The sequence below is a fragment of the Neolamprologus multifasciatus genome, chromosome 17 (assembly GCF_963576455.1).
Source record: "Neolamprologus multifasciatus chromosome 17, fNeoMul1.2, whole genome shotgun sequence".
Classification (NCBI taxonomy): domain Eukaryota; kingdom Metazoa; phylum Chordata; class Actinopteri; order Cichliformes; family Cichlidae; genus Neolamprologus; species Neolamprologus multifasciatus.
The window spans coordinates 17,455,728-17,479,614 of record NC_140455.1 but is presented as its reverse complement, the minus strand read 5'-3'; the positions used below and the strand labels follow the sequence as shown (position 1 = coordinate 17,479,614).

Sequence of the window (23,887 nt, the reverse complement as noted above, 5' to 3'; positions counted from 1 at the left end):
CCAGTGTTGGCATTTTTGTTTTTTGCATGACTTTTTTGATATTTGCTGTTTGATATTTTTGGCTAGATTTAATATCCTAGTACAGCTGCATCAGTAGAGTTTTTTTGGCTGCTATGACTTTTGGGGTTATCAGGCAAATGCGTCCATAAAATATAGTTTTACAGTTTCTAGAATTTTACTCACCAAAACTAGATTCTTCAGATGGTTTGTTGGTACAATAATTATACATCTAAGCGCAGGGCAGCTATGTTTGTTGTTGTTGTTGTGGTTTTTTTTGTTTGTTTGTTTTTTGGGTGAGATGATTGCATTAAACGACACAAACTCGTCCGGTTTAGGCCTTACCCCCATGACTTTGGAAACAGCATCCAGCAGACATCAGGCGGTCTGTGATGGCTGAGGTTTGATTTTTGGCCTGCTATGAATTCCTACTGAATGATGCAAAAATTTAGTTTCTTTTAAATAAATGGAGCATTATTTTATTTTTTTGTGTCATAATTCTCGCTCTCTCGCTCTCTCTCTCAGTACCTGGCTGTGGATGTGAGAAGGCTGAACGTCAGTCTTCTTCGGTGGTTTCAGGAGGGTGTAGCGGCAGCGCTGGGCGTTCCTGTGGGCCACGTCCACATCAACCAGCTGAATGTAAGATGCCAGTCGATCACCCGCTGCTCACCTGCTGTTCACTTGACTGCCTGACTGACAGACATCTCTTACAGGAGAAGAAGAATGGTATCGAGCTGTTTGTGTCCTCCGATAGGCTGGGGATCTCCGAGCCCCGCCCCGCCGAGGAGGTCATCCAATCACTGAACGTCAGGGTGCTTCATCGCCACCTGGGACACTTTGGCATCACCGAGGTCTCCACTGAGGTGTGTGTGTGTGTTTCTCTTGTTAAGCATCCCCATTAGTTGCCATGGAGACAGGCAGGGAGTAAGTAAGTAAAATCTATTTATATAGCGCTTTTCACAGATAAAAATCACAAAGTGCTTTACAACACAGGAAATGGGAATATAAAAACAATATAACAGTAAATAAAACAATGTAAAACAATAAAACTATAAAAACAGCATAAGAAGAAATTAATCAAATGCTTTTCTAAATAAAAATGTCTTCAGCTGTTTCTTAAAAGAATCAATGGAGTCCATGCAGCGAAGAGACAGTGGGAGAGAATTCCACAACCGTGGTGCCACAGTCTGAAAGGCCCGATCACCACGAGTTTTTACAGGGAGGATGGATTGAGATTATTAGAGGGCAGAGCGCCGCTCTTGAAAGTTTAATAGAACTATTAAAGCGCCATCGATCAGCCAGATGAGGAGAAGAGCAGCTTTATACGTTAAGTTAATATTATCACTCACAGTCGCAGCTGTGACTAACGCAGTTCTTCTTCTGTGGCGATATTACAGCAACAAATCAGAAACTTCCCACAGGTGTCAGTGAGAAGCAGATGCCCACAATCAGGCTGCGTTAAAGGAGTAATCCACGAAAAATCTGTTTTTGAATATCGAATGCTCTCAGAGTTCTGACTGTAGTGACAACATTCAGTCAGAGCTTATTAATCTCTAACTGAATGGCAGCTCCTATAATATCTTCTTTATGGTGATCTTTAAAGTACTGTGCAAAAACTTTTGAGCCACTGTTTTGGAAAACGTGCTACCAAAAATATACAAAACAAAACCAGAGTCTGTAAATCTAACAAACTTTAAAGTAAAGGTCAAGTATAAATGCAGCTTAAGGCTGTAAAATCGCTGTGAAGAACAAAAACTGTGTTCACATATTCTGGACGAATAGCTTCAATAATTTTGTGGAAGTTTTTTGAAATCAGATATTCTCAGGAAGTACGAGCTGACAGATGCAGGCCTGTTGGGAAATATTAGATCATGATGAACTGAACGTCTTCAGATCTGCCTCCCACCTTCACAGCCTAACACAGACCGTGAGGAGGTCATAAAGCAAATCCTGAACAGATGATCACAAACTGGATTTTAAATTTTGTTTCCTCTGTAGAAAAACGTCCTTCAGGGCGAGCAGAGGGACCACGTGTGGAGCAGAGAAGGCTTTTATGCTGTCGTCCTCTTCTTCACTGTATTCATCATCGTCATCACCTGCTTGATGGTAAATGTGTGTTTTTTGTTTTGTTTTTTTGTTTTTTTGTTTTGTTTTTTGTAAATATGCAAGACTGGACACTCACTCACTAATGTGTATAAAGTTAGCATAAAAACTTGTCCTATATATCCCACAGTGAAAGACTGTAGAAGATTTGCTAATCTAATTAGTCGATGTTGCCGCACCAAAAAGTCAGCTGAGGATTGGGTTCACAATCCTCAGCTGCCACATGAGTAAATCCAATCAACCAGTTAACAAGAACTCCTTCAAGCACTTTGACTTAGATGTAATTAGGTCAGAGAGGTACTGAAGAACATATGAAGCCTTCAAGTAAATAAATGAATTCTCCAAGAAAGAAAGAAAACAAATTCATGAATAATTCATTCTTAGAAATAATAAAAATTTGAAAAAATTACAAACAAAAGAGACAAACAAAACTTAATAAAAACATTAAATAAGATTACAAAGTCACTCCCCAAAATACAAAAAGAAAAGAAAAAGTTATAAAAAACAAATAAACAAACAAACATGTAAATAAATAGATCTTTTTAGAATGACAAAAAAAATTAATAAACCCCAAATAGAAAGAAGAAACAAATAAAATCACATAATCATAGCATATGAACAACAACAAATAATTTTTAAAGCAAACACAAAATAGTCACTAATATTTAAAAGTTGCACTTCACATCTTGTCCACATGAAGGAGCACCTGCACACAAACCTCTGCATGCCTCTGCCTTTCCTAGAAGACATAGGAAAAGGGAAGTGGAAAGCTTGATGAAATAATTATGGCCCACAGGAAGGTAAAACAAAAAATATTTACTCCTAAAAGAAAAAAGAACAAAATAGAAGAGACTAAAAATGTGCAATGTTAAAAAAAACAATAAATGACATCATCATATATCCTTAAGTGTATTTTTTTGTAGAAGGTTCCTGTTGTTTTTTTGTTTGTTTGTTTTTCCAGCATGCAAATTCTGGATGTTCACATCTGGGATCAGAACATTTTCAGGTTCCTGATCTGAACGAGCTCCATCCTTCACGCTCTGCAGCATCCGACCTCGATCTTTCTTTCTTTTTTTCCCTCCAGGTTTTGTACCGACTGAAAGAGAAGGTGCCGGTTTCTGACAGACAGCTGAAAGCTCCACCCCCTGACCTCCATCTAACCCCGACAGTACCTCCAGACCCCGCCCAGAGGTCAAAGGGCACCAAGGTCACCACCACACTCCCAGTGCTTGTCTAATGCTGGGCATACACTGTGCAATTTTTTTGGTCCATTTTGAGTGGATTTTTCAGTCGTGCGACCGTTTTGGGGATCGGCCCGAGTTTCGCCTTTATCGTGTGTCGTGCATCGTGTAGTATACACGGGGTGATGAGAAGCGATTAACACCTCACGACCAGCTCCCAATCAACAATCGCAGGGTCGCAAAAAAATCAAACCTGTTTGAAATCCTGTCGGCACTCGTGAGGATGTCAATGTAGCCTCTCACAATGCGCAATCGCAAACAGAAATGGAAGCGGAAAGACGGAGCAGCACGGCAGTGCAGTGTGTGATCTGGACACAAGCGATGAAAACACAACTTGTAGAACTTTGGCAAGCTCATCCGAGCCTTTTCGGTCTGGCCTCACGATTTCTCACGACTGCACCAACCGTGAAAAGAGCTGGATGGACATTACTGCTCAGTTGCAGCTGCCTGAGCAATGTTTTTCATTTGCAAATTAGCAAAGTTGATGGTTGTGTGTGTGTATGTGTGTGTGTCTGAGTGAAAGACGGAGAGGGAAGCCAAGAGACAGATTTTGTGTTATAAACTTCATGTTATGGACGCATAGTGTAAGCACTCAGGTCGCATCAGAGCATTGTGCTGTATAATGTGAGACCACGCATCGTGACTGACGAACCCCTGGGATTCAATTGTACAGTTTTAGCAGGAGCTGAATAACATGACAGAAAAAATTGCACAGTGTATGCCCAGCTTAAAACAGCCAGGTGGCTCAGGAATGCAACTTAACGAGTGTGTGTGTTTCAGGTGATCGTTTCAGGAAGCATGGTCCAAGCTGAGCTCCTGCCTGCTGTAGCCACACCCATTCCCCAGCAACAGCCAATCGCAGCCTGCCACCGCCTCGGTCCACCTGTCGTCCCTCTGCCAAGGTTATTTTATTTAGCCACAGACTTTTTCCCATGATGCTTTGGTAATTTCTGTTTGAGTTTTAATAAAGTGATAATCTGATAAAAAGTCGGGATTTCTCAGCTGCATAACATCTGCAGATGTTCATAATGGGAATGATCTTATGAAGCTCCACAGCTTGCTGCTTTGATAGTTTTTAATCAGTCTAGGCTTAATTTACTCTATTTTCTCCTCATAGCCCCGCCCCCACACCTGTACCAATTATTATTGGTAGCAACAACCACACACCCCCACCCAGCGTGACCCCAGTTACATCCAATAACGAGCTGAAGCCCTGCCCCTCACCCTTCAGGATGAAACCAGCTGCAGGACTTCAAGAAAGGTAAGAATTTCTTCTGGATTTTAAATGTCATGTTGAAACAACACCGGTACCAAACATGAACATCACACTTTAAGACCTGAACTCTTCTGTTGGACATGTGCTGAATGTGGTTTGGACTGAAAAAAGAGAGCCTGTCCCTGAAAAAGACATCACCTTAAATAAAACCAGACTAGTAACTGTAGAACCCGGTCACACTGACGTGCACTCAGTAGAGGTTCAGTACAGTTTCAGCTGTGTGGTAGCACACATATCTACAGTCCAATGTAAACGCAGCTGCAATCTGGATAAATGAAAATGATATTAAAATTAATTATAAAATATTGTAAGATCAAAAAGCTACTGAATTTCAAATGGCAATGAAGCCTGTATGTTTTTTTTTTTTTTAAATATTCAGATGGAAATGTATCTAATGAGCACTCACAGTGTTTGTGAGTGGGAAGAATGCTGTGTGTGTGTGTGTGTGTGTGTGTGTGTGTGTGTGTGTGTGTGTGTGTGTGGAGTAGCGTAACCTCTAACCTGTGATTGTTGGAGCAGGCAGGTGTTGAGCTGTGTACGTGCTCACGATGAGCCTTTGAACAGATGTGCTTACACAAGGTGGAAAGTGTGGTGGAAACATTAAATCCATGATTAGTTTATTTTTTTCAGTCTTCTCATTTCATGGAGTCTTAACATTTACTCTCGCTGTTACTAAAGACTTGGAAGCACGAGAAATGTGTTTGGCAAGTTCGACACAAACTGTGCAAAAAGAAGACAAACCTCTTTGAAGCTGGGTACCGTCTATTTCCTGATTATAAAATGCAAACACTTTTGTAAGCTGTTGCTTTTGATGGTGTTAGCTGCTCTATAGCTGTGATGTAAGATCTGTTGACTTTGAAGGCCATAGTGTTTGATTCGCATCATATTCAGCCTCCTCAAACCACTCAGTGAGCCCTTGTAGCCTTTGGAGACAAGCGTTATCATTCTGGAAGAGACCGCTCCCATCAGGATAGAAATGTTGTCATAGGAGCAACCCTTCCTTCTAAGGGTACAAGTGGCTTTGGAGGGCACCGCAGAGCGGAGCCCGGAGATCCCCTCACTATAGGGGTGAAGGGTTCAGCTTTTCCCTTTTAATCTATTGTCTGCCTGTTTATCAGTAGCTAAGGCTTGCATTTAGACAGTCACGTAAGTTTCCTCTGTAATCAATCTGCAGAGTGTGTGTTCATATCTGTCAGAAAGGACTCAGCAGGTCCTTAGGCTGGTGTTTATATGAATAGTGGGGTCCCGTCGGACACACTTCCACACTTGTCTCAGGCTTGGAGCTGTGGGGTGTGTATTGTTAGTTCAGGTTTCATAAACTGATTCTTATGAACGCATTTTTATTCTTGGTCTCGAGTTGAAAGTTTAAAACGACCCCTCTTTGTCCCCTCAGTCCATCCTGTGTGTGCGCTGAGACCTCGCTCCAGGAGCTGTCTGGGTCTGATGGAGTTGATAAAGGGCTAGTTCCTGATTATACAGGGCGTCTTTAACCCAAACTCTGATGTTTTCTTTCCTTAGACCTAATCAAGTCATTTTCAGCTTGCAGTGGAGATTCTTCTGGCTGACAAAGCTGTGATTAATGACACCTCCAGCTTCATAATGCAGACTTCTCTCTCGAGTGGAGTGCAATATATTTGGCAAGGCAGGAGTAGGCTCTGGAGTTTTACTGGTTACTTCTCCACTAAATCAGATTCTTTGGCCTGTCTGATGTGAAGTATCTGAAACTCTGAGCCTTGTAAACAAACTAATTGCTGTGGAGGTGAAGTTGGTGGATTTCGAATTACAGAATTTATCAACTCTGAGTGGGACCAAAAAGTCCTGCTGATTACCTCCTCAGCAGGAGCGTGGCATCCCTACTAGTGGATAACCAACAGCTCGAAGCGTTCTCCAACAACTAAATCACTTTCTGTGTGGACAGGCGTTTAACATGAATCACCTCGAGTGGAAAGAATTTGCCACCTTACCTTTGAATTATCAGATTACTAATAAATTTAAAGTGATAGGATTGTGAATCCGTAGTCCTGGTGAAGTTTTGGTCTTCTTGTGTTCCCAACCTGTGCCATACAACGTGTACACTTACTTAAACTGACTCACTCTTTTCAACAATTTGTCCCTTTGTTAGTGTAGGAGCCATATGAGTTGTTCCTTTTTGACTATGTGGGTTGGTTTAAATGGACTCACTGTATTGGTGCATGGGTGTGGGGCGTGTCTCATGGGTGTGGTAGATGATAAATGTGGTTGCACTCACCTGTTCACAGCACCTGATGTTGATGAGAAGAAAGGTAGGGTGAGCATGAGGCAGAACTTTCTGTTGACCGCAGCTTGATCGCAGCTTGAATTATTTTGATGTATTTTATCTGGAACTTGATGGTTTTTGTATATTTGTGCACTAATTTGATGCCATGGACCAAGTTGTAATTTGTAGTGATGGTGAGATGAAGCCTCATGATGAACTGAAGCTTTCCACCCAATTGGTCGACTCATGGTTCGAAGCATTGTGATGATTCATTTGCTCTACTGCGCCATCAAGTGGACAATTCAAGTGAAGGCTCTGTGATTATAATGATGTGTAAACCTCTAAACTGAATAAATAAATTGTTTTCTTGGTTATTTATCCTGAATATTGTCTCAGTATGTGTGATACTAAAGAGAAAGTGGAAACTATCAGGACAGAGTTTTGGTATGTTTGTGTAACTGTTAGCCTCAGACAGTCAGTCAATAGTATAATTCAGATCATAGATCAGTACATTTGCATATTTTTATAACTATAAAAAGAAAGCTGACACTTTCGAGACTTTATCTAATGTGTAAGCATCACAGCAGATGTCTTAGATTAGAATCAGTGAGCTGTCGGCTTTCAGCCCCGACCGTGTCCGTGCTGTCTGGTGAGAAAGGCGACATTTCACTGATTCTGACACGTCAGCGCTTTGTGTTTTTGTACATCTGCACGTCTTTGTGCAGAATTGGTGTACCTGCTCTCATTTACTGTTTTAGCTGTTTGGTGGTGGTTGAAATGTAGTAATATTTATATTAAAAATCGATTCAGAATTTTAATGAATCGATATCACGTTATCCAAGCTAGAATCGATTTTAATCGATAATCAAAACCCGCTAGTACCTGTGTAATCATGCTTATGTACATCTGGATAATGACACAAACTAGTATTTGGCGCTTCACTTTTTAATAAACTAAAAGACAGAAATCAGATTATAGGATCTGTAGTGTTGTTTATTTATATTATGGTGCTTATCATTTGTGATATTTATTACTGTGTGCATGCTTTATTAGGAGAGATAAAATAAAATAAAAAATCTCTTCCTTCCTGGTTCCATCGATTAAGGAAATGCTCAAGTAACTATGTAACACGTACGTAATCCAATTCCATAACACAGTGTGATGGGAAATCAGCTGTGTTTTTCTGTCCATTTTATTTCGAATCTGGCGCGAACCGGTGAACCAGTCCCTGAATCAGTCACGTGGTACGGACTGCCCGCGAGGCCTCGAACGTCACTGCATACGTAATCAAAGCAAGCCTCGATACGCGCTTCACAGACTCGCCCCCGAGATTACCTGACACACGATTCGACGCTTCGACACACAGGACACATCACTAGTAATTTGGCATAGTAGTTAGTGCAGTTATTGGTGAGTTGCAGTTATTTGTTTTTGGTCTGTGCATTTGTTTAATAAGTTAATCCCAGGCACTGATTTGTATATTGGACAGTTGCATGTGGAATAAAAGGAGCAAATGGTACAGAAGTGTATTTTATGTGTTCATTGTTGCGCGTCATCTGTGTCCTCATGTTTAGCCTGCCACGGCCATAGGTTGGAGGAGCCGCAACAGTTAGATATCATAAATATCTTAATACAAACCTTAAAAGAGTAAAAGCTTGGCAAACATTGGCAGGTGTGCCTAAAGTTTCTCACATCTTTGTAGGTTTTTATCATATTGTTTCAGTAATATAATGATATCACAATCTGTTTTTGCCTTAAAAAGACACCCTTCGGCACATTAGTTACATAAGACACATTTAGTTGTGAGACGCTTGGATTTGGTTGAGTAAATTAGTTTGACCTCATTTTTCTAAGTCAGACGTGTTGAGAGAACGTCGACTTACATTTTCATACAGTTGCTGTCCCCTTCAAACTTGGCTGAGGCTCACTTCCCCCTTAAGTAGTTTCATAACTAAAAAGAAAACATCTTTGTGCGCCTCAGCTTGACGTTGAGCACTTAGGGCTTTATCTGCTGCTCCTAAGTCTTCCGCTAAATCACACTCAGACCTCGGAGGCCATTTTGTTCTGGTTACATCAGAGCGAGGTAATTAAACGCACAGTGTTCCTTAAGGTAAGAAAAGGAAGGAAGATTTCGGGCTCTGAGTGAGAACAGGATGTTTTTCTCGGTGTCTGTGTCTCACTTGTGTGTCTGTGTGTGCGTTGTCCACTCTGGATGGCAGCCAATCGCCAATCAGACAAATTGGAAGTAGCAGCATCCTGGAGAGGAAACTGGCCGACACGTAGTCAGACGAAGAGAGTCCACCCACATGAACCCCATCAAAGCACACCTTGTCTTCTGTACCTCTCGGCCTTTTGTTCCGACACTTTTGTGACACAGAAAATGTCCGAGTTCAGCTCAGCAGTTCTGCTCTTTCAACATGAAGTTTGTGTTGGTTATTAATCTGCTGTCAATAAAGAATTTCCTTTGTTTATTTAGGGATTATTACGAGATTCTTGCATAACATAAAATGCATTGGTTATTTAGCCAGATATGTCTGCGCTGGACGGGATGGCAGCACTCCATGTCTTAGACAGAAGAATGCATGCAGCATGTAATTAATATAAGATGTGCAAGTAAAACCAAAGTACACAAAGTATGAAAAGTTCCAGTTTGAATTGAAAAATTATCATGAATTATTAAAAAAATCATATTTTAATGAGTCTTATAAAACCAGACTTTCATGTCAATAGGTGGATGTTTGTCTATTCATCTGGATGCTGCATATTCATCCAGGAAGAAATATTTTATCACTCATCAAAGTAACTTTTTCAGTCAGCTGACTGCAGGTTTCCCTACATTATAAACCATAAAGCTGCATAACAACTGAAACCAGCTCCAGTGCCTAACCATGAGCCACAAGTGCCACTTCATAAGCAATTACCATGCAAACTGTGAGGGAGATGGCTGCACCCCAGCTTTTTTGGTTGCTGTGACCATTAGGTCCCCTCATTGGTTCAGATATGTCCCCTTTTCATAAAAATGGGCGTCCTTGTCAGCCCAGTCTACCCAGTGCTCCTTCCAGTCCACCATGTGCACATCCTCATCTTGTAATAATTGACTTCGGAATCCTGTTGTGCCATCTGCTTAAGCAGAAGTTGTTTGGTTTCCCCGATGTATAATTTAGAGCTCTCTTGGCACTTGACTTGAATGTTAGCAAATAAGCTAACATTTGTTGGCTAGCTGTTGATTAGCAAGACTGCAGGAATCTGTCATTGCATTACTTTGTAATTGGCAAATGGTCAGTCACCAGACAGATCAGATTCCCTGAACGTAAAATAATTGATTATATTTTTGTTATAATGGGAAGGGAACAATTCATCAAACAGACTGTCTGTGACCGGGTTTGAGCCCCAGAAGTGAATGAATCCTTCTTTGAACCATATAACCTGCTGAGGTTGGCGGTGGTTTCCCCTACATACGTAAAACCAGATTGTGTGGAGTCATGATGGCGGTATCCAGTAAACAGCAGTTAATTATTTTAAAACGGAATTTTTGGTTTGAAGATGTACAGGAGGAATGAGACTGAGCTTTTAAAGTGAGTAATTTGTCAGATGGAGCAAACCATTTTGAACACGACTTCTTTGATGTTGGGTTCGGTGGTTTGTTATCAGCTGGAAGAGCGTTGTCTCCTTATGAAAGCAAGAGTTTGTCAGACCAAACAGAGTTTTTAGTAAGAGCCGAGGTTAAATCACTGCTGTTGTAAAATAAAGTAAACAAAAATTTTTTTCAACCAGTTTTGGTTTTTCTTTGTGTTAAATTATTGTCTGAAGCATTAACAGGGATTTTTGTTTATCAAATTGCAAACTCTGAGTCAGGAAAAACCTTAAAATTGACCAACCCAAACTGAAACTCAACCAGCAAACCAGTGAAGTGCAATAAAAATGTAGGAAGGAAGGGAACTCGTTCGCGTGATCAGCCCTTTCATTTTTAACAAAAGCTGTCTTTGTCTCTTCCCTCCCATCCTTCCTATGCAGACGTGGCTCTAATGTCTCCCTGGTGTTGGACATGTCTGCTCTCGGCACTGTGGAGCCCCTTAACATCGCTGTGGTAACCCCCAGGGAGGCAGCAGCCAGGGAGTACCTGCTGTCGGCCGGCCGGCCGCTCACCCGACAGCAACTGCGCGACATCGTTAACAACACCCACAAGCTGCACGCAGAGTTCGCTGTGAGCCCGAATTTCATGCTTTGGTTGGGTTTCTGATGGGACACACTGAAATGTTGAAGGGCTGATTTACATGCAGTGATGCAGTCTTTCATAATGCCCTCAAGTTCATAGATGGAACAGCTTTATAATGAATTTTAGTGCTCTATGTGAGAAAATCTGTGGCAGTTTCTTGCAATGAGAAGAGAAAGGCATTGCATTTTCTTCATTTACAAAGATCATTAACTAACCAAGTCAAGTTAAAATAATACTTATGTAAAGTGCATTGTGTTTTAATCTGGGTAAGAAATGTGCCATAAAATTGAAACTTGTCTTCCTAAAATCTCAGGAAATCCCAATGAACCTCATAGATCCCAAGGAGCTGGATATTCCGAATCATGGGACCAAGAACAGATATAAGACCATATTGCCCAGTGAGTATTCTCAGTGTTGCTATGGAGTTAGAAATACTTCCAAAACAATCCCAGTCTCTGATTTCCTGTTGAACCAGGAAGTTATTTTATTATGTAGGCGGGACTTAGTGTCAAAGGCCAACAACCGCAAGGACAGCTATTATCGCACCTCCCTCTTCCCCATGAGCAGACAGAACAATACATTTTCCTCTGAGCACAGTTTGTTCTCACACTGTCGGCCAGGAACTTATCCTGATTAAGACATTATGTAACACAGACACACACACACACTTACTTACTTTTTGGTTTGTGTAGCCGTGCTTTGGGAGGAGGGCAGGGTTATCAATACAGCACTGTTCCTTCCTTCCGACCAATCAAGAGAAAGGAATGCTCACCTAGAGCTGCTGTCAATCAGAGACTTTCCTCTGTTCCACATTCTGTGTTGTTCTTAAATGTGCTCCAAACGTTAAAACATAACCTGCAACAGGACTCTACCAACCCTAGATGTTATAGGTAGATATCCACTGTCATCATATATTGGTTTGTTTAGGACTATACTGAAGCCTCAGCTTTAACCTAAAAACAAGTTTTCAGCAGACATTTCAAACAAATAACAGAGTCAGGTGACCTTATAGGCTGAAGAAGGCGGTTCCACAGTTTGGGAGCTACAGCTTAAAAGCACGGTCACCTCTAGTTTTAATATGATAGCGAGGGACTGTTAGACGATCCTGAATAGGTGATTGGAGAGTTCAGCTGCATTGATAAGGTGTTAGAAGTGACGCATATGAAAAGTGAATTGCAATAATCAAGATTGGAGAAATTAAAGTGTGTACTAAAAGTTTAAGATGATTTACTGACAGTAAAAGTTTAATTTACACAATATTTCTCAGATGAAGGAAACAAGACTGGGTAAACTTTGAGACATGAGTTTCAAAATTCAGATGCTGATTAAAAGTGATACTGAGGTTTTTAGCAGCTGATTTGATGTTATTAGCGAGGGGGCCGATGTACTGACTGACTTCCCTACAGGGAAAGCAGGTTAAAAACTAGATGGCAGGAGTTTAAAAAAAACAAATCCTTTTCCTCAGCATGTTTTTGAGCTTAATTTAAACTATTCTCGTTAGTTTTCTCCTTTATACCTCATCTCCTGTCCTTGGTATGTTTCCTAGACCCTCATTCCAGAGTGACCCTAAAGTCAAAGAGCTCCAACGACCTGCTGAGCACCTACATCAATGCTAACTACATACGGGTAGGTAACAGAACAAACTGTCCTGCAGTCCAAGCAATCGATTTATGAACTAATACTTAACATACTTGTTGTTTTCATTTATTTTCCTTTTTCTATTCTTAAAAAATTCTATTCTATTCATTATTTTCCAGACAATTAGCTTTTTGTGTTTTCTTTGCTGTGTCTGTGTTGTTTTGATCGACTCATCTGTATTTTGACGTTCTTTCTGTAGATCAGTTGCATAACAACAAATTGTACTCTGAGTATTATTTATTTATTTTTTGCCTGGCTTACTTGTATTTCCTGTTTTTTGTTCTAGCTCTCGGCTGCTGTGTTTATTCTGGGAGACATTTTAGTATTTACTCAGGTTTTGAAAAACTTTTCAGTCCAGTTAATGATGACATTTGTTTTGTTAAATCTTCTCTAAACCTTAGAAAAAACAGCAAGCAGGCTGTCATTATCACTCATCTGGAATGTAAACAGCCTTTTCTTTTTCTTCTGGCTCCTCGTCGACCTACACAGTGAAAGTATTTGCCTGTAGAAGTCTGTAATGTCGCTCTCAGACTTCAACACAATAGACTGTCTTCCTGTCAGGAAACACCACTGAAACAGTTTAAAGCGGAGGACCTCATGAGACTACCGAGGCTGTTTAATTTCTTTGTCCTACCCCACACACACACACACACACACACACACAAAATCTTATTCATCCAGAATAAGTAAGCACATCAATTACATGAAAATAACAGCGATTATGAAATGAAACACAGCATTTTTTTTTTTTTTAATTTATTTGAAGCTTAGAAATTAAATATGTTTTTTCAGTTTGGCACGGTCTTACTGTTTGTTTGTTTTGTAATGTCACCTGGAGTCATCAACGCACCGTTTTTTGCTCTCTGCACACATTTAGCTCAAGCTAAAGTGTTGTGCTAGTTTGGAACTAGCCACATCCTGATCCAGTTATCAGTTATGTCGGTTAAAAACCGACAGCAGCAGGAGCACCCTGAAATAAAACAAGTTTTTATTCATAAATGCCTTAAAGGCCATGCCAGCGAGAGAATACAGAATCACTGTTCAATTAAACTAGCTCATATACAGACATGAAAGATTTAACCTGCTGTTTAATGGTGAATACGAGCGAATGGATCAGCTGAATAACTAATTTAAAGTTAATGATGTTTTTCAGGTTCTTTATTTTAGACTAATCTACAGTTCTAACATTATTGTGCCGTTTTTCTTTGTGTAAAAATGGTTTAAATGCAGACAAATGGGTCAAGTATTTTTATACGTTTTTATTTATGTATTCCAAAATGTAACAGGTTCTTTCTTTGCACATGTCTTCATGAAGTTTTGGGAAATCCTGGTAGATTGTCTACTGCTGCTGATAGACCCTGGTGGAGGAATACATTCATCATTCTGTGAATGATGCTGACCCTGCTGTGTGATTGGTTCATTCTGCAGGGTTATTTGGGGGACGATAAGGCGTACATCGCCACTCAGGGTCCTATGGTGAACACAGTGAATGACTTCTGGCAAATGGCCTGGCAAGAGGAGTCACCAGTTATTGTCATGATAACCAAACTGAAGGAGAAGAACGAGGTAAGAGTCTAAAAAGCAAAGACTGTGGAAGAAAGAGCGTCTTCTTCTTGTTGTAGGCGCTGAGTGTATAGCAACAAAAATGGAGTGATCTGGAAAGTGCTCAGCAGGAGTGAAAAGTGAGCTGAAGTTAATGAATGCCGTCTTTGTCCCTGCCTCTGTAGAAGTGTGTTCTGTACTGGCCGGAGAAAAGAGGCATCTACGGGAAGGTTGAAGTGTTGGTGAACAGCATCAGAGAGTGCGAACACTACACCACTCGCAGCCTCACGCTCAAGGTACACGTTGCACAGCAGGGAACGTGTTCTCATCAGAGCCGAGAATCAGGACTAATACGTCATGTATGTTTTCATGTATGCAGTGTGGGAACCAAACCCGCTCTGTGCAGCATTACTGGTACACATCGTGGCCTGACCACAAAACCCCGGTCTCAGCACTGCCGCTGCTGCAGCTCATGACTGACGTAGAGACGGACAGACGGGCCGCCACCACCGTGGGACCAGTTATAGTCCACTGCAGGTACTGACAGACTGACCGACAGCGTGACGGTTCTGTTACTAATATATAATTATGAAATGACACCCTGCTCGTTTGATCGCAGTGCTGGGATTGGGCGAACGGGATGCTTCATCGCCACGACGATAGGCTGCCGGCAGCTACAGCTGGAAGGAGTGGTGGATGTACTGGGCATCACCTGCCAGCTCCGAGCCGACAGGTAACACACGTGTACTCGTGCAGGTTTATACTGATGACCTGCAGGTCCTCACTTCCATGATTAAAACAATCCAAAGGGTGTTAAAAAGCCAACATTTAAACCTCTAACTGGCTCTTGTAAGAAAGTACCATTAGTCACTGAGAAACATGGTTTTTGCATAAACTCTGAAGCTGCCTCGCTTGTCTTTGTGGTCATTTTAAGTCTCTGTGGTCTCTTGGTTTCCCTTTGAAGGCATTGAGTGTGTCTGACATCCTTGCAGTTGTTTCAGACCTTTTGGTGATAGCCTTGTTTTAGTTTGTGGTAATTTTTTATCTCTTTCTGGTTGTTTTTGTTTACAATTGTGTATTTTATGTGTATCTGGACATTTATTATTTTTATTTTTCCCCCCTCATTTGTGGAAATTTAAGGTGTCCTGCAGTTGTTTTGTGTTGCAATGATTGTTTAAACTGGTTTTGGCAGTTTTCTTTCTGTGTGGTCGCTTTTTTCCTTGCCATTGATGATTATGTTTAGTGTTTAGTTGTTGTTTTTTGTCCTCTTTGTGGTTGCTAAAGCGCTCATTGAGGACCTTTTTAAACATGTATCCAATACATATTCATTTAAATTAAATTATTAGTAATCATTAGGGATGGGTATCGAAAACTGGTTCTTGTTGAGAACCGGTTCTCAGTGTTTCAATTCCTTGGAATTGTTTGCCATTTTTGCAAACGATTCCCTTATCGATTCCAGTCGCCCCGAATGACGTCACCACGTTGCGGAGCGTCATTTACCTGGCAGGAAACACGGCGCCTAAGTGGCTCAAACGCTCAAAAGTTTGGTTTTGCTTTACGAGAATGGATGACAACAGGGCAACTTGCAATACTTGCAAAGTAGATATTTCATTTAAGGGAGGAAACACTACAAATATACAAAAGCATTTGCTCGGTAACGTTTGCACATCCTCTCCCGTTAATGCGGCAGGTAAATAATCAACTAACAGTGCATATTATGTTAGCGCGATCTGCCTTATTACAAAACCTGCCATTACTGTTCATTTAGATGACCATGATGAGAGAGACAGACAGAGTCTGGCTCAGATGCTGGCAGTTCTCACTGCAGTCTACCGTTAGCGTCTCCTTTCAGGCTAGGATAGACGAATGTCACCGAGCAGTGACTAAGTTTGTGGTCAAAGGTTTGCACCCATTTGCCACAGCATATGATTTTCGGTAAGTGAATGTGTTTAATTGTAGGCAGGGACATTACTGGATATTCTTGTGTAATTGCTACAGAATAATTGATGTTATACTTTGTTATTGCTACAGAAGAATATTTATTTTATTATTTTACATTTACAATTTTTTTTTTTTCCTGGGGACCCTGTGACACCCCATTGAAGAGCCGTAGGCTGTGGATCTCTTAAGATCTCACTGTTGGGTTTGTAAGGCCATGTTACTCCTAAATTTCTATCTTGTTCAAAGAGAAGATATAAAACAAAGTTCTAAGCTATTAGACCTTAGTGTTCTCCTTTTTTAAAAAGAATCGATAAGAGAATCGATAAAGAATCGAATCGTTAAACAGAATCGAAAATGGAATCGGAATCGTGAAAATCTTATCAATACCCATCCCTAGTAATCATAACAAAGTTTGAATGATTGGACAAATATGACTTTGATTTGTTGAGTTCATCAGGAGTTGTTTTGGAGATTTATAACATGTCGCCCAGCCTTGTTAAGTGACATAAGATACATAAATTGCAAATTTGACTTTGTCTGCACTTTAGAGTCAGATAGTGTGTTATGGTTTATTGCCAGCACTAAATTCATCCCTATTGCTTGTTTTAAACAAATAGTTTTGCTTCTCATTCCTAACTCTGTCTCTCTCTTCCGTTATGTAGAGGAGGCATGATCCAGACAGGTGAGCAGTATGAGTTTGTCCATCATGCCTTGAGCCTATATGAAGCCCGTCTATGTGCAGAAACTGGCCAGTGAGGTTTATCCACCTGACGAAGGTACAAGTTTAACCTGGAAGTGTGCTAAAACAGTCCTCTGCGGGTGTGAACTGTGGTTTGGGAATTCTAAGTCTGGGAAATTCTGGAGGAGGCCTTGGAATTTGATGGACAGCATGGACAACCAAGCAGGACTGTTCTGGGAAGAATCTGCTCAAGGAAAAGGGAAAGGCAAATTATTAAGAATGGAATGTATCTTTTCATCTTTTCTTTTTCATCAAACTCTGTGGACCCGCCCACTTCACTTAACCAACCGATTGTTGGATCGAGTTTTAACTAACCAGACTCTCCCATAATGTCTCTTTTGTCATAGAGACTTAACAACTTCAATTTACTGAAACTGATGGTACATTGTTCAATAACACTGTTGTGTTTGTCTTCTAGCATTTTCATTATTTTGTAATGTGGTGTTTTTATAAAAATGGCTACTGAAAAATGACTGTTAGCTGCACCATTGGTTAAACTATTCTAGTACTGTTGAACCAACACTTACCTGTTTGTGACCTCAGCATGCTGTTCATTACTCTGATTTAGTCACAGTGCACTTCCTACACTTAGGCTAAGACAAAGTTCAAATGCTCCTTTTTTTTAACCTGTTATTTAGTGGTGGGTTTTCTTCTTTTTTTTCATATTTTTTCACAATCTCATTGACTTATTAAAATATTGCACATCAAACTTCTCAGAGATGCCAAACACACAAACTAGATTGACATCAACAGGGCTAATGCTAGGTTCAGATACATTAACAACTGACATTGGTAGTTATGTAAGCTAATGGATAGACAGCTAACAAATAAATTATTTTATCAACAGTTGCCCATGGGGTAACAGCAACTTTTACATTCTTGTTTCTGTAAGTTTCCCAGCTTTTGCTGAGGTCCCAAATGGGGCTACCTTTAGCAACATGCTAAAAACTAACAAAGCAGATTGATGCTAATCTTCCGCTAAGCTATAGTTCTTGTAGTACAGCAAAGCAATTAGTGGCTAATTATAGCTCCAGTAGTTTTATTGCTTTAATGTTGATAAATATATACTAACCACTTAACTCATGCTATAACTAGTAGTGCATTATCCTAATACAGTATTTTTGTTAAACCAATTAAATCTAATATTCTGCTGCTAAGCCAAGCCTGCATAGTGATGTTAACAGTTGTTTATGTAATATTCATCAAGTACAGCTCAAGAGAGGTTCTGGCAGCAATGCCAAGTCTGGGTAATATGGTAGCTGTAACTTACAATGCAAAAGAAATAATTATTTTTTCTTGACATAAATCACCTTTATGTCAACACTTAAAAAGACCAATGAATAATACATTAAATAAATAAATAAACAAATGAAAATACATAGGGAAATGGAAAATGGTGGCTTACAAGGTATCTCACAAGTAGTGTTTTTAATTGTTAAATTAAAAGTCAAAACTCATATATTTGATTAGGGCTGTGCGATATGACAAAAATCTCATATCCCGATATAAGACATCTATCGTCCCGATAACGATATAAATCACAAAAATTTAACATTTTCTATAAATTCTGTGACTCTTGGGCAGCTCGACTTGCGTGAAGTGTTTCCAGCTGGGCGTCATGTAACTGGAGTAGAGTGTTTTAACTCTGAATGAAACTATACATTTTTAGATATAAGTTGCAACGGCCGCCGTTTTCTTTGTAAGTATTTATTACCCAGCGTGCTGCGGGGAAAAGCCTGTTCTAATGTTTGAGCCTAAGGTTTATTTTTTAGCACCTGACGGCTCGTTTTTGCTTCTCATCCGTAAACACTCTGCATACTCTTTCACGTGATTCAGTTTATTTTGAAAAGTTTCAACAGGATCTTGAGCTTTATTGTGAAAGGTATATGTGGAAAATAAACAAGCGGACACGCAATGGTTTTGTTGCTAACCACAACGCATAAAACAGGCGCTTGTCTGTCTGTAGTGTGGTTATATTAAATATAAGAGAAAGAGAAAACTTTAAGAAATTAATATAGCCACTACAGTGACCATCAAAATGATGAAAAAATATTACCGTAAACAGTTTATTTTGCGACACCACGAAATAAATGATAGCGTAAAATGAAACGATAGACATTTTTATATCGTCATCCGATATATATCGTTATATCGAACAGCCCTATATTTGATCTATAATTAAATCGGGTTGTAATTGCTGAAGAGCACAGGAAGTGTTAAAAAAACAAAAAAAAAACATATTTTAGCTTTGGCACAGAAATCCCCCCAGCAGTTTGCACCCTGCCTAATTGAAGGGGATTTGATATAGCTACTTCAAGCTCTATATTTTTATTTAAAGTCTTTGGTAGCTTCGCATGATTCATAGTTCAAATGAACACAGACTGTAGCAAAGGACAACAGAGGTATTCCCTAAAATGAGTCATGCCATTTTAGTTAAGCTTTCTAAAACAGGGTCAAAAAATACAAGCCATTCCTGATGCCACAAATACGAAATTAGTGCTGCTCGGTCTCAGAGTTTACACTTCATCTAGTTAACCTTGTCTAGCATTGACATGTTCCCTGTTGTGTGATATATTGCTTTATACCAAAAATGTGAAATATGGTGCAGTCATCACATCGATGTGCTGTTGTAAATTATGTTATCTAGTGAGTATGTTATTTTGGTGTATCAAAGTAATAATAACTTTATTTTTATACAGTTTTTACATGTTTTTGATGTCTTTAGCAGTCCTGTGTCAACTGTAGCCATTTGGGCTACATATCTCATTATCATTAAATGTTCGACATGAATTAAAAATTGGCTTTTGGTCTGTTGGAGACAGAAAATCCAAGCTTGACACAACCTCAAACCTAGTTTTGTTTAAGCCTCTCTCAGTGTTGGAGCAGTAATTTCTAAATTTCCTTAAACCAAATTACAGCTAAAGAGATAAAGAAAAAGTATCGACTCTTATATTTGTCAGCAAATTATTTTTTAAAGAACCAATAGACTAACTACTTTTTTTTTTTTAACAAAATGTGAAACAAAAATAACAATATTGAGACATCTATTTCAGTTTTCTGTTAGCGATCAGAGGTTTCAACACTAATGTCAGTAATGAAGAACACTGGCATTACCATCTAATATTCTCTCTGTGTGAATGGGAAAACCATGTACAGTACATGTTAAAGTGCTATTAAACCCAATGTGGGCAGTTATCTTTTCAAAGTACACATCACAAAAACACAAATCTCGCTGCTATAACTGGGAGCATTGGGATCAGACCGTTAAGGGAAAATAAACAAGAGGAACTTTAAAGACTTTTTCTATGTAACAGTATATTTTTATTTACTTCTTTACTTATGATACAATCATGGGACTTCGGACCAGAGTCTCTTTGTCTGCACGTCCAACGTGCCTCATGGGACCATCATCAACTCGCTGTTCACTTCAGCAAATTCAGGAACTGGATGACGAATCCGGATATTTCAGTAGTGATACAATTTTCTCTGTTTGAACTGACTGAAGTGAAAGTGGGTTCAGCCCAGCCTCCATGCCCTCTACAGCAGCGGGCACAACAACACACACTGCCTCTGACGTAGTATTGTGTACAGTAAGATGTGGTTCATGTTCTGTACTTGTTGTTGACTGTTGATGGAGCTTAAAGGGACCCTAAATATTTAACGAATTATTATACTGTAATCACATTGAAAACAATTTAGAGTGCATTTCATTTTTTTGACATGAGATTTACAGCTTCCTGGCTCTTAGTGTTTATTGTAGGAATTCAACTTGCTGAAGATCTTTAAATTTACTTTTCTTTTTCTTTTTTTTAACTCAGATGCTAATGTATAGCCATTTAGAGAATGTTCTTCTTTCACTTCATTAGAAACTACTGCAAGCTTAAATGTTAATTTCTTGACTCAGAATGAATACAGAAACTACAGAGTGAAATTTGCCAAAGTCATCGGCACTGGATGATTATTCTGGCTCATTCCAGGAAATCAACAATAGAAACTATGAGCATGTGGACCAAACAAAACTAAAACTTCCAATCATTTAAAAGTGCTAAGGTGTGTATTTACAATCGTATACAGGAGTCTAGCATTGTCTTGTACTTTGAAATTTTAAACTTAATATAAAGCTAAATCTTAAACACCTGAAAAGCTGTTTACCATTTTCACATGCATAGTTAACTATGTTGGCACAGAGACTATTTTTAAACTTGTTCTAATATATGAATCACTTTCAGCACATTAAAAAAAATTAAGGTGGATGCTTCTCATCCAGCATTGACAGCTGAGGTAAACAGTAGGCAAACAGATTACACAATAGGGAAACTCTCCAAGCTGGATCCTTCCAGAGTCACTTTGTTATCAGAGTACACTCTCTGCAGATCAATAGTGGCAACAGTTTTTGGGGTGCTTCTGGGGTAAAAATGAAAAATACTGCAAAATATTTAAGTGACCATATCCATTTGTATTTAATGTCTATTATTCAAATATTGAAATATAGTGTATCCAAAAAGTATTTTTACACAAAGTTTTTGAAACATGCCAGCTGCCCGCAGGTATTGTGGGTTACAGTCTAAATTTAATCTGTTTAAACTCTTTTGGCTGACTAAAACTTGTTTGCCCTTTAACAGTCACTGTAGCTAGGATTTTGCACTTGATTGGTAGAGGTAAGAAAGCAGAACTCAGTGAACTGATCTAGTGGTGGAAATTGTATAACTTTAAAGTTTTAAATCTGTCACTATCCTTAGCTAGCCAAAGTCGATCAGCTTGTCAGTTATGTATGGATCTGTTCTTTAGTGTAGATCAGCGGTCCCCAACCTTTTTGCACCACGGACCGGTTTATGTCTGATGATATTTTGACAGACCGGCCTTTAAGGTGTCGCCGATAAATGCAACAAAATAAAACCAGTACCGGTACTGAAAATAAAAAGATTTATTCATAACACGCATGAAAAGACCCAGGGAAACAGAGTTAACGATAAAAAATAACGCTAAAAACCGATTTAAAAACGCTGAAAACCATAAATTACACATCCGAGCGGCCCAGTACCAAACGACTCATGGGCCGCTCATAGTCCATGGCCCGGGGGTTTGGGGACTGGCTGGTGTAGATTATACCTAATTTAAAAATCTACTCATTTGCAAACATTACCCTACTGAGGAATTTTAGCTAATGAAAAGTTTCTAGCCCAGTGGTTCAAAGCTGTTTTTAATTTAAATCTTCGGTCTCTCTTGCACATTGATTCATGTGGTATTAACTTCTTTTCATGAATACATGCATTGGAATACTACTTTCTTAAGCTTTACCAATTCTGCTATGAGTTGTACATGTGCATTTACTTAAAGATCATTTTTAATTGTACAGTTAAAAATATATATAAATAACATTACGGTCCCTTTAAACTTCTTTTGTGTGGGCATTACAGATCAGTCAGAGTACACTTGATACTAATTAGTGTATGTACGGTCTAACTATTATACCTATGAAACATGGCTTTTTAATGTATTACTAACCAGCTTGAATGTTGTAATGGTTCAGAACATTAGCCACTGAGTAGTGCTGTAACCTTGTTATCTACTCTATCTACATATATATATCTATATTGTTACCTGTAACCTGAGGATTAAAAACACTGGACATGAAAAATATGGATTCCTGCTTGCTTATCTGGATTGACTCTTTCCAGGTTTGTGTTTATAATCCATCTAAATCCATAATTGAATGTTGCCAGAACTGAGGTGGCAACATATAGGCAAATAAATAGAGGGCCTAAATTTATTTTGTCCAAATAATATCCAAGGGTTTTACATGTGTATTGTACACTAACTTGAATAGAGGAATCAAACATGTGGGAGTATTGCAGCGGCAAGGACTTGTATAAAAGTTGACAGATTATATTGTTGTCTAAACGTTTCTGTAGATTTAAAACCAGATACCGGCAGGGCCATAAATATTTGGACAGTGAGACAATTTTTAAAGTTTTACATTAATAACATGTTGGACGTGCAGACTTTCAGCTTTTAATTTAGGGGATTTAACAACAGTGTTCGATTAATGGTGTTAGTTTTTTTCCATTTGTAAATACAATACTTCAAAGTTTTGTATGAATTCTGGTAAAAGTTTGAAGGAGTGTAGAGTGGGATCATGTTAACAGTCCATTCAAATTTAACTTACACCCACCAAGGTCTTCAGGGTTAAGTGATTTAGTGATTTTTATGTGCCTGTCTTATCATACTGACTGTAATTTTCTCTGTGGAGGATGTGGCAGTGTGCAGCTACTGCAGTGTGTACTCGTGCTTTAGATGGAGAAACTGTACAGAGCCACAGGCACGAATGACTTCCTGTGTCATTCAGCGGTGCCTAACTTATCAATTTCCTTACAAGTATGGTATATATTGTGTAACTGACCTCTGACTTCTCCTTCAGGGTTAGATTGAGCTGAAGGTCAAAATGATAATAAAAGGCCATATAGAGCTGTTTTTAAACTTTTTATTACTGCCACTGTTTGTATTGACAACACAGACATATAGGATGATATGAGGATTCTAAATATTTGACTATGGCCCTTAGACCTTTTCAAGCTCAAATTTTCATAAAATGTCCTTTGTTTTTACAACTTTGTTTAAAATTTTGCTGCCTATGTTTATATTGGTAACATTTAGGAAATGGCACAGCTATGTGGGCATTCAAACTATCACGTTATAGTTTGCATCTAAATATCGTGTCCCATTCGACCTCTAGCCTTGACCCCATTTTCAGAAGTAACTGGAAAAAATGCAAAAATCTGTCTGTGATTATAAGCAGAATATAAGTAATAATATTTTGGATTTTCAATTCACAAATGTTCTGCAGCAAAAATACTGCTTTATATTTACGATGTATATTAGCAGGGTTTTTTTTTTTTTTTTATGTGATATCCCACAAAATATCTAAACCTTGAAAACAACTTCAGTTACTTCTCTGTAA

The 23,887-nt window shown here is 39.1% G+C and overlaps 1 protein-coding gene across 3 annotated transcripts in view; it reads left to right on the top strand.

The window, feature by feature from the left end:
* Positions 1–22,567, top strand: part of LOC146499235 (receptor-type tyrosine-protein phosphatase R-like) — a 49,806-nt gene extending 27,239 nt beyond the window's left edge. The window contains exons 2-16 of one of the 3 annotated variants that reach the window (XM_085138130.1): positions 336–398; positions 523–636; positions 711–860; positions 1,996–2,103; positions 3,185–3,307; positions 4,122–4,243; positions 4,459–4,602; positions 10,868–11,057; positions 11,383–11,467; positions 12,616–12,695; positions 14,136–14,273; positions 14,435–14,545; positions 14,629–14,786; positions 14,869–14,982; positions 16,853–22,567. In XM_085138130.1, coding sequence (XP_084994256.1) covers positions 390–398; positions 523–636; positions 711–860; positions 1,996–2,103; positions 3,185–3,307; positions 4,122–4,243; positions 4,459–4,602; positions 10,868–11,057; positions 11,383–11,467; positions 12,616–12,695; positions 14,136–14,273; positions 14,435–14,545; positions 14,629–14,786; positions 14,869–14,982; positions 16,853–16,946 — 1,740 coding nt within the window. In that variant the 5' untranslated portion in view covers positions 336–389 and the 3' untranslated portion in view covers positions 16,947–22,567. Of the gene's footprint in view, positions 399–522; positions 637–710; positions 861–1,995; positions 2,104–3,184; positions 3,308–4,121; positions 4,244–4,458; positions 4,603–10,867; positions 11,058–11,382; positions 11,468–12,615; positions 12,696–14,135; positions 14,274–14,434; positions 14,546–14,628; positions 14,787–14,868; positions 14,983–16,852 lie in introns of all 3 variants that reach the window. The other 2 variants (XM_085138131.1, XM_085138129.1) reach the window with 2 other exon arrangements.
* Positions 22,568–23,887: the final 1,320 nt, after the last annotated feature.